Source organism: Pavona decussata, unplaced genomic scaffold (genome assembly GCF_977016875.1).
Source record: "Pavona decussata unplaced genomic scaffold, jaPavDecu1.1 SCAFFOLD_174, whole genome shotgun sequence".
Classification (NCBI taxonomy): domain Eukaryota; kingdom Metazoa; phylum Cnidaria; class Anthozoa; order Scleractinia; family Agariciidae; genus Pavona; species Pavona decussata.
In genome coordinates, this window is record NW_028145585.1 from 375,742 (window position 1) to 387,358 (window position 11,617).

An 11,617-nucleotide genomic window follows, 5' to 3' on the forward strand; every position below is an offset into this window, starting at 1 on the left:
TGGTGGATAAAGGAAAGAGGTATTTTCTTTCAGTCAGTCACACCGGCATACTCAAAAAAAGAAAATTCAAGTTCTCCCAGCGGGAGCAGAACGTACGATCTTCCGATTACAAGTTCGGATGCTCTATCACTGAGCCGCAGGGGTACGTAGATCATCCGAGCTAGTAATCGGAAGATCATTGAATCAACTTCTGTTGGGAGAACTCGGATTTTCTTTTCTCAAGTATGGGTGACGGAAACTGAATGAAAAAATACCTCCATGCGTTTTATTTGAATTAAATGCAACCAAAAAAAACCTAGCGAATCCTGGATAGATTTATAGCTAGCAAAACTGTCAGTTTGTGATGATATTTCATTTTTTTAAATGTTGCAGCTCATGGAAAACGTCCGGCCAACCGTAGATCGGTTTGAAGTTTCTGATAGATCGGTTATACTCTATGTCAGTGAGGTAATACCATGGGCTATATGGAAAAATGCATTCCGACTAAATTAAGTTTAATTTCCCTCAAATAAAGTCAAAATAACCTCATAGCGAAGTAGTGTTGTATCTTTTCTTGTAGCTTATACCCCATACATTTCGTATACAAACAGTCCTTTCACAAAAATCTTCGCGCGAGTATTTCCAATGTCTTGGTAATGAGGCGTTTACTTCGAAGCCGAGGCGCGGCAGCTAACCCCCCTAGGTGAGAAGAAACAGTTTAACCAATATGATATTTGAGCTGCTGGCCAATCACAGGGCCGAAAAGACAATAGACATTGTTTTTCAAATTTTTCCGCAGCTGGTAAGGACAAAAACTCCTTCCAACCCTTGCTAGATGCAAGGCCAAGGTTGTCTCGCACGAAGACTTTCGTCAAAGGACGGTTTGTTAACTAAATGTAGGGGTAGAAACGACGAGAAAAGAATCAATACTACTTCATTGTGAGTTTAATTTGACTTTGTTTTAGAGAAGTTATACTTAATTTAGTCGAACAGCATTTCTCCTGTAGCCCGTGGTCATACATTCAGTCAAGCTACTGAATTTACAATTTAAGTTCACTTAACTCATTCCCGATTTTAACAACAGAACTTTCTAGAATTAAGCAATTGTGTAAAGATGACCTCGTGATTTATGAATTTATGCCATAATACATCAGTTCAGTAACTAATAACCCACCTGAAGAGAGTCACGTTCAACATGTGAACAGTTAGGATGTCAAACTTTCAAGGCCCACGGCACTTGAGGAAGATCTAACGAGATGCTTGAATTGCCCTCCAGTGTCTTATTTTTACATCCAAAATTACGTCTTCCGATTCCATGGAAATTGCTGTGCTTCATTTCTGGAAATTAGAAAAATTGTTATTACATACGTTCTAATTTGTACTACGAGATCCCATGCCGTTTGGATTGGTTTTCAGTTGAGTGTCGTAAAACCAAAACCACAGTTATTGTTCTGGCTAATCACAGCAAACGTAAAAAAAGCGCAATGAACCAATCAAAATTCGAAGCAAATACATGTAATCGGTGCCAAGTGCGAAAAACGCATGCTACCAATCTTGCTTTGTTTACTTTTTTGTTGTTTTGTTTTTTTTTTCCTTTGTTTTGTTTTTCTCGTTGTGAATGTGGCGCGATTTTTGCTAATCAGTCACAGCGTATGGTAAAGTAAAACCAGGAGCGAATTACTTTCAACACTAAATAAAAAAGCGTTCTATCGTCCGTCCTGGAGACTTGGTTCTAAGATTAACTTTGTAAAGAAGGACACCAATAAATGATACTTACTATAGCACAGTTGACTTCACCACAGTTTTGAATACATCTTTGTTTTGTTTATGTATAGATCTCAAGCACTAAAGAATTCTGTGCCAAATTCACGGTGAACCGTATCTATGACGTCGGAACGGTTCAGCCAGTTCCAGTCAAGGTATACGACTATTACAAACCAGGTAAGGCTTTTTTTGTTATTATTTAACCGGGATATTTTAAGTACATTTGACCTTTTTGTCGTTAGCAAATCTTTTTTTTTTTTTTTTTTCTGCGTGTTTGTTTCTCTCAACAGATGATTCCTGTACAAAGTTCTATTCACCAGATCCAAGAAGCGCGCTACTGGTAGGGATATGCGAAGAAGGTTATTGCAAATGCTCACAAGGTATCTAAAATCTCAGTGACTTTAGTTTTAAGGTATTATGCATGGCAGTTTTTTTATCTTTTGTATTGTTGTAAAAATTTCTACGGTTTTTCATATAAAGCAATTTTCAAATGTGCTTTTATGCTGAGAATGGACCAACCATTGATGAAGCGTTCATCGGAACAGAGGGAAGTAGCTAAGCCCGACTAGCGAACTGAATTTTTTTAGTTATAAGTTTACTCCCCTAAGATGGTTGTCTGTCCAGGAGTCTTGAAGCCCCGACCACAGGGTGTACAGATTTGCGTCCTATCAACTGAGTTACTGAATCAGGGGTGAGGACCGCCACGTGATTCTGATCAGCTTGCGGCTTAGATCATAAGAAAAAAACATGAAGTCGTAGAAGAAAGTGGATAGAGAAAGACATTGACTTCACCCGTGTGATTTACAGGTACAGATTGTACAATTCAACAACAGGATGTTTATCTTTATTTCTATTTAGACGACTGTTCTTCCTGTGTTGAGCGATCATTCAAGTTACACGAGCTGGTACAGAAAGTATGCCACGAATTTGATTACGGTGAGAAGATTCCGTTTAACTTTGCGATTAAATTGCCTGCAGTGTCTATTACGAATATTTTACTAAATGGTAATCAATGGATAGATATATTTTTATTCAGGCAGTGACACAGGCAAACTCGTAAAAAGAAAATCCGAGTTCTCCCAACAGGAGTCGAACCTAAGACCTTCCGATTACTAGTTCGGATGCTCCATCACTGAGCTACTGGAGAATCGAGGGAGCTAAGGCCCTTTTTAAAAACTAGGTTCATTTGACTAAGATCCTACATACTGCTGGATTTTTATGTCAGTGTGTTGTATACAGCTATTTCAATCAACGTTGTCGGTTCAAAGCATGAAGCTAAAAGACAAGACCGAAAGTTTACGTGGGATTTTTATGAATAAATTCATCAAAATCAGTCATGCCTGGAGAAAACAATAGGTTGTAATTAGCAGTACAATGACCTGCACGTGCAGGGATGATTTTGATGAAATTGTTCATAAAAAATAATCCCACAAAACATTGCGGTCTTGTCTTTTAGCTTGAATTTAATCCGACAACGTTAATTGAAATAGCTGTATGCGCAAAAGAATAAATGTGGTGTCAAATACGTCAAATATCAAATATCTTATTATCCACTCCCCTCGTGGCTTTACAGGAATAATTTACAACAATGTGTGGGGGACTTTGCCAGATTGCTTGTGGCACAGTTTACAATTAATGAAGAAATTATTTATGAATGCCCCCTAATTAGTGTGAATGTGAATTTGACATAGACACCAGGATTAGCCACTGCCAGAGATCTGTTACGGCCCTGGTGGTCCTTTTACATCACACGGAGTAGTGGTATATTTTAAAGCACAAATGAAGTGAATAGGAATTTAAGCCTATTTGAAAGGCCTTTCAAAGAGAAGAAGAATGTCGTTTTCTGTTTTTTAATATCTTCTCTCATTCCAAAGATATTCAATATTGTGTTTAAAAATTGATGACGTCACAAACCGTCTCACAATGACGATAAATCACAAAACAGTAATTAGTATCTGAAAAGGTTGGATTTATCCCATTCAAACTTGGCACTAATAATGAACTCCTGCAGGTAAGACAAAATAGCACAAATTTTGATGCTGCCACGGCCCCAGTCCCTTTCTGCTATGACCAAATAACTCCATTTTCGACCAGATAAGGAGAAGCAGACAGTCCTACTTCGAATGCACGAAGTACCCTTATTATATGGCTAGCTCCGCGAGCGGGCAAGATGAGTCAAATCCTGTGCTGTGATTGGCTACCTGAGCGGGCAAGATAGAGCTATTTTGCCCGCTCGGGATTACCCGTTGCCCGTCCGCTTGGCATCGAAAGGTTGATCCCGAGCTACAATGCAATCTTTTCTTCGATTTTCTCGTTGTTCTGGGAGAAAATACTCACTAAAATGTTCGGTAAACTCTCAACATTTACCAAATAGGGAAAGGAAAGAGAATGGAATCACCCTGGTGTGGTGAAAATTTTGTTTCAGCTACAATGAATGTGAGTTGAATCGGTGAGTTGCTTTGTGTATAGATAGATTGATTTTGTAAAACTTATTGTTTTAAGTCGAGTACTAAATTGATGAGTTCTGTAGGTTTGGAATGAATGTATTTAAATTATAGCGTAGTGAAAGTTGCGTTAAGTGTTTAGAGCAGTTCAGAAAAGTGTTTTTCTCGAGTTAGCCGAAGAAGCTCACTTTTTTTAATTTAGCAGCGTCTGGCTTGTTGTAAACAACAAAATCTTATCAAAGTTTGGCCCAGTTTTCTCATTTACCCGCTCTATTTTACGGCTTATGTTTGCATATAATTTCAAAATAGTTTGTTTCATTCAAGAATTATTGATTGGAGGCCGAAAACTGTGTAAAAATGTTTATTATTTACGCCACTGCGCTTTCGACTGAAAATGGCGAGTTTGCCGGATTCTATTAAAATCTTCCCGCACTTGCGAAAATCTAAACTGTTCTTACTTTTCGCAATTGTATACTCCCTTTAAGCCATTATAACGTTAGAGCCTTAAGATAATTTAGGATTCCTTGTTTTCCATAATTACATGCTACTCCAAAAATACACTGAAAATAAATCTTATACTCGGCCGGTTATGGAAACTTTCTTTCAGAGCAGAACACTTTCATGTTCTGTTTTGTTTTGTTTTTGTACTTTTAACTTGAAGATAAAGCCATATAATAAATCCTTTATTGACCAAGATTGTTCGGTCAAGATGGCTGGATATTGCCCTCGTTCTTTTTTTTGCGTTTATATGGACCTCGACTTCGTCTCGGTCCATAAAAACGCAAAAAAAAAAAAAAAGAACTTGGCCAATATCCAGCCATCTTGACCTCACGCTTGGCCAATAATGCAAAAATATTGTACTACGTGTCCTCGCCAGATCATTGAGAGTAAACGATGTCTGATTAAGACAAAAACCGAGAACGTCAATCAAGCATGAAAATGTATTAGACCCAAAAGTTAAAATGGTTGCCATGGCAACCACACAGCGGGTGTCATTTTGTGTCTTACCTGAGGTACGTTACTGGTGCCAAGTTTGAGCAGCATCATTCCAATATTTCCAGAGATATTCTTTATATTGTGATTTATTTTTGGACTTTGACGATATGGGGCGTCATCAGGTTTTGAAAAAAAAAAAACACTTGAATATCTCTGCAAGGAGAAAAGATATTCCAGAAAATAACACGCCATTATTCATCATTTTGAAAGGCCTTTCAAATAAGCGAAATTTAATTTTTACTTTGTAGGTGAATAAATGATAGATGTATTTTTATTCAGTCTGTGACACAAGCAAGCAACTCTGGTGTTTGCATGTCACAAAAAAATTGCTCTATTTTTAATCATCCTTTGCAAGGACGGTAAGGAACGAGAACCTAGCTCTTACTGACTTTTGCAATTTTTTCGTTGGCAATATGGACTTCCATAGTAAATGCATTAAAATTCCAGTTGCTATCTATCTTTGGAAGCTGGTAGTGCTCAGTGATCCTATAACAGAATGGATGTACACCGTTAGTTTAAGTAATTGCACTTTATCGAAAGTGAATGAACATTGTCTCTTCTTTTTCAGCTGTTATAGGGGAAGTAATCCTGCTCGATGAACGTGATTTTAGGAGACAATCCTGGGTCACCTATGAAATAAAACTAAAACAGATAATCAAGAAACGAAAAACCGACTTGAGAGAAGGAGATTTCATGGAATTTAAGAAGCGATCCGGCTGCGAATGTCCAGAGCTGGAAGAAAGAAAAGAGTATCTTATTATGGGACACGAAGAGGGGTCATTCTTTGTGTTCGATGAGAAGTCTTTTGTCATTCCCTGGGTGAAGAAGCGGAAGAGCTATAATTTGAATGACCTTCGTGCCCGAGTTGGCATTGACCCTAGGTGCACCATTTAGATCGTACAAAGTGAAAAAGATCTTCGAATCTTTGAACCTGCATTAGCGACGAAATATTAGGGGTAAAAATCTTTGTTCCAGGCAGTAAAACAGTGCAGCTATATCCCATTCAATAAAAGTAAAAAGGTTAAAATTACAATCCCTCACTTCAAATAGTTCATATTGATTTAATTTAGCTTTTACGAGAGTCTTGTGTCGTTGAAGTCAAACAGGTTTCCTTACTTACAATGACCAGATCATCACGAACAGTGACATTACGCCGTTGTCATAAGAAATACCATTGTTAAGTAAAAACAGCTTTTACTCTAGCTTTACTTTATGTATAGACAAGTGACCTAAAATTTTGTTTGGATCGATAGTTTCTCTACTGCTGTAATTCGATTTTCAGACTGTAAACAAAAATACAAAGGCCAAGTGGTCACGGTCGACGTGGTCAAAGTTTGCATACTGTCATTTTTAGTTGGAAATAAAAAAAAAACGTATTTTCTCTTTTTGAACTGAAATTTGGGCAAGGATGTGTCCTACATTAAGCCTAGAAACAGTTGAACCCACAGACTGTGTAAAGTTAACGTTACGAATGCTAAGGTTTCACCCAGTAGGTAGTACAAGAAGGTCAACTCGCCTTCATCTGCTAAAACATTTAGGCGAACAAAGCATGACCTATCTTGAAGTTTTTAAGATTACAGGGTTTATTATTTTAAGCACAATTTTTATGCGGGCAATCAGCGTGAAAACACATGGACTTGCTTACTAGTCGTGAAAAAGAGGACTTAAGCGAAGGACTGAAGAAAGTCTAATAGACAAGACTAGTTTGTACCATCAAAAAAGTCTTGGTTGTCTTTCATTACAACTATTGTAGTCGCTCCAAATCGAAACCTTTTAAAAAGGTTATTGCTGTGATAATTAACATCACATTTCACTTTTTCACACTAAACATTTCACATTAAAAACTACTTAACGTAGCAATGATGCATAAAAATAAGCGAATTTTGTTGAAGCAAACTTCCCCCACAGGAAAACAAAAAATAACGGCCTTTTTAACCTTCGTCCCTGTACTGCTGTAACAAAGAGGCTTTTGCATTAAAATACTAGACGCAGATTAGCTGAGTGGGTGTAACCACTCGATGGCGCAGCATAAATTAGGTTATTTTTCACATAGCTCATATTCCTTTCTTCTTCCAGGCTTATTATATCGCATAAACCCCACTAATAGGCTCCTTTCGATATATCAAAATTCAGCTTGAAAATGAGGCCAAGAGGACACAAAGGAAAACAAAACAAAGGAAATTGAATAATCATGTTTATTCATTTCTGTTGTTTGTGCCCTCTGGACCTCGCTATCAAGTTGAATTGTGATATATCGAAGGGAGCCTATTAGTGGGGTTTAGCAACTGTCTGAAAAGCTAGGGGCGGCTTTGATTGTGACAGGGGAGACCGTAGGCTCGATTACCCGCCGCCGTTCGAGAAAATGAGTCCGCACTTATAAACCGGACCCGGGAGACGGCGGAAATCGAGCCTAGGGAGAGCGGGGCTGATATTCTTAGACTCCCCCATGGGAATAGTAGAGCTGATAATCCCCTAGGGAAATTTGTTTCCCTCACCACACACCTACATACAACAAACTACCTTTCTTGAGGACTTCGTTCACGAATTTGCTGAGCCAAATCACAAACGGTATGTAGCGCTTCGGCCTAGGGTAGTTGGGAAAACAGATCAGCAGAACTTTGAAGGAGTCCATCCTTTCGCTTTCCCAGTAATTCCCAACATTAAAATAATCTACTTTTTATTGTTCTGTGGGATTTGTTTACTGTTTCTCGCCAGCAGATCTTTGTTGTCTAAGGCGGTGTCTCCCCCCCTCGTAGCTTTCTTCCTGTTTGTTATACAGTAACCTTTTTCAGCGATGCAGATTGAGACTTCGTGACATTCTTCCGACACCTGGTCAAAACTAAATAGCCCTTTTGTCGACTGTTCAATCCTAAACTGAGCGTTTCCGTCGCCCTCTTCTAGATTCTTAGAGGATAGCAATCTCTCTAAATCATTGCCTGGATTTACTCAACCAACTGCTTCTAAAATTTATTCACGACAGACAAACATCTAAATGAAATATTTCAGGGGCCTTTATTGGCACAATTGTGCTTAATGTCAATAATCAAATTACAACTATTTAATTTAAATTCAATTCTCGGCGGACTGCTTCGTGATTGCTTGTTTTAATTAAGCATAAATACAGACAATCAATCATAATACCGATGTGTAACATTTGTTTAGCAGGTACAATTATTCGAATGAAGCTACTGCACCTTAGTGCAGACCGTTACAAAAAACACTTCTGTCGACACACATATATATTCTATGAATAAGTTTCTCATGTTTCCTTCGTGCATTCTAAATGGCAGCTAGGTCTTCTGAGGTAAAGATCATGATAATCGGAAATTTACATTTGGGGCTGTTTGTACCATTCCTCTCGTTGTGCCTTTCCTCCTGATATGCTGGACGAGTTTTCTTGATTAAAGCATGTTCATTGTTGAACACTTAGACAGTCCCGGGACTGAGGACGGCTGGTTGTTGGTTCTTCTCCATTTCTTTTTCTCTGCCGCGGATCTGTGGCTCAACAGCTGCAGAAACCATGGAAGAAGGCTTTCGTTTCTTTCTCTTGAGTGATGGTAAGCGGAGAGGCATAACGTTTTGATGGCTGAAGGCACCTCAACCTCACTTGTGAGAAACTCAATGTAACTGATAATCGAGATGCATTGAAGTTTTAATACTACTTGAATTGTCGTTTGGAGCATCACCATGGTAATGGTTTTACCACTTTGAGTTTTTTGGTTGTTGTTGTTGTTGTTGTTGTTGGAGCATTCAGGACATTTACGTCATGTTTGTTTCGTTCAAAACAAACATGACGTGGTTATCTTGTGTTATTTTCCTGTTTACATTTAAATCCAAGGTAACACATTTCTTCGCAACGGTTGCTAGAAAGAAAATAAAATGCTAGTAAGGGACACATCGAAAAAAAAAAAAGAAATTATATTTCTATTATCATGAAATGGACATGAAACATAGTTATATAATATGAAAAAACACACACGTCATGGCTTGGTTATATTTGAGTTAAATCAAGGTGTCATTGACGTAGTTGTATGTTTCCTGTTCACACTGGTAACCAGGGGAAACTACTTTTTGCAACACGGGATGTTTTGCAGTTTTGTTTCTTACTTATCCGAAAAAGAACTAATTGTCAGCAAGGTAACTAAAGAAAAAGAAAAGATTTATATATCTTTATTATCACACAACTGATGTGAAACATGGTAATAAATTGTGTCAAAACACACACTTAGCGCAGCATAAATTAGGTTACTTTTCACATAGCTCGTTTTCCTTTATTCTTCCAGGCTTATTTTATTGAATAAACCCCACTTATAGGCGACTTTCGATATATCAAAATTCAGCTTGAAAATGAGGCCACGAGGACACAAAGGAAAACTAAACAAAGGAAATGGAATAATCATGTTTATTCATTTCTGTTGTTTGTGTCCCCTTGACCTCTGGACTCAGACTAACTTTCGGCATTGTCGCGTACGCTTATGTTTTTTTTTTTGGACAACCTTTATCGAACAGCTGTATATATGTAGCTGAATTTTTGAAAACCGCAAAATCAAAAGAATACACCAAACTTGATAGCTGTTCTTTTTGCACTACAACCTCCAAACTGTTGAAAAAAACTCCTCAACCACCCAATGAGGGTTTCATTCCATCCACTGCACTTGCACCCAAAGCCACCAATAAAATAATACTATAGATCATCGCCGCTCTGCCAAAAGAGACAAATACTGCCAGCTCATTGCAATTGACAAACGACTTAACATTTGCGTAAAGTTCCCACTCTTTCGACCGTTCCCTCCATCCTGGATTGAGTGGAATTAACCCACACACACCATAACCATGGATAGCAAGTCCAACCCTCAAAGCTGGCTATTTGAAGCGAACATCTGTACCAATCCCTTTTAAATATTTTATGGCAGTGTAACTAGAAGGATTCCGGTAGGAATGAAATGAAAGTTTCAACGCTGTGGACAATTTTTGACAAATCAGTTCTGGTATTCTTTTGATACTGAAACGTCAATACTGACGCACCGAAAATGTATCATCTAGGTGCCTTGAAATTGTAGTCCCTGCCCTAAAGGTCTGTTAAAGAAAGATCTTCAACGGTCTGATTCTTTTGACTCAATATATCTCACTAAACGACTATTCAAAAGCAAACTCAACAATTGCAGAATACTCGGGTGGAGGACTTCAAATAATTTCAATCTCTTCCACATCCGACAGGCACATCGTACTTGATATGCGTAGGAGCAAGCGAACAGAGCCGACTCTTGGCCATGGCACATCGATCTGATTAAACATTTGTGCTCGCAAATTGTTTCGGAGAAAGTGGCTGTAATTTTGAGAAGAACGTAAAAGTCAGGGAAATCATCAGGATCACACGCTTTCAAGGATGCAGCGCGTGAATCAGCCGTAATTATATTAGCTTGCACTTTGATCTTCCAACGCAGAAATTAAGCAACGAAGAGCTTTGGTGAGGGCAGTTCATCTTTGTATAGATTTACTAACTCCGTTAGCTTCTGACAAGTGACCTGGTTTTCTAATTAAAATAACACATGGCACTAACCGAATCAACTTATTGACCAACGGAAGACTTTCCAGATACCGTTAGCGTTTCCTGCAGGGCAATTTAAAAGCTAATTAAAAACATTGAAAAGTTTTTTTCCCAATCCCTTACTATTGACCACCCAACATCGAGAAAAAAACAACCCCAAATCAACTTTGTTTTTTCAGTCCTAGGGCTATTGACCTCCCAAAGGGGGTTCGTTCGATCCCTCGAACGCCCCTTTCTTCGCGCCTGTTCTTCCGCCAGCAGTCACAGCTTGACTAGTCAATGCTAAAATGAGTGTTTTCGTAGCCCCCTTCTACATTCTTAGAGGGTCGATAGCAATTTCTCTAACTCATTGTCTGGATCATTTACCAAACCATCAAAACTACTTTATATAAGTAAAAGTTCTTTCTCATTTATAACTGCTTTTAAAACTTCTTCTAGACAGACAAACAGCTAATAAAATATTTCAGTGATCTTTATTGGCACATTTACGCTTTATCTTCAATAATCAGACTACAACTAAATTAATTGAAATTCCCTACAGACTACTTCGTCATATCTTTTTTTCTTAGTATAAATAGGGACACACAGGCATCATACTTATATGTAACATTTGTTCAGCGTATAAAATTTTTCGAATAAAGCTACTGAAATTTAGTGAAGACCGTTATATAAACTATAAAATACTTCTTTCATAAACAGAAATATTATATAAATAAGTTTCTCAATTTCGATTCCTTCTTGCACTCTAAATGGTAACCAGTTCTTCTGAGGTAAAGATCGTGATAATAGGAAATTTCCATTTGGGGCTGCTTGAACCATTCCTCTCGTTATGCGTTTCTTCCTGATATACTGGACGAATTTTCTTGATTAAAGCCTGTTCATTGTT

At 38.0% G+C, this 11,617-nt stretch overlaps 1 protein-coding gene across 3 annotated transcripts in view; it reads left to right on the forward strand.

The window, feature by feature from the left end:
- LOC146463823 (venom factor-like) overlaps positions 1 to 7,234 on the forward strand; it is a 45,568-nt gene extending 38,334 nt beyond the window's left edge. For all 3 annotated transcript variants that reach the window (XM_085084029.1, XM_085084030.1, XM_085084031.1), the window contains 5 exons: positions 373 to 447; positions 1,815 to 1,920; positions 2,034 to 2,123; positions 2,602 to 2,679; positions 5,752 to 7,234. In XM_085084029.1, coding sequence (XP_084940155.1) covers positions 373 to 447; positions 1,815 to 1,920; positions 2,034 to 2,123; positions 2,602 to 2,679; positions 5,752 to 6,077 — 675 coding nt within the window. In that variant the 3' untranslated portion in view covers positions 6,078 to 7,234. The remainder of the gene's footprint in view (positions 1 to 372; positions 448 to 1,814; positions 1,921 to 2,033; positions 2,124 to 2,601; positions 2,680 to 5,751) is intronic.
- Positions 7,235 to 11,617: the final 4,383 nt, after the last annotated feature.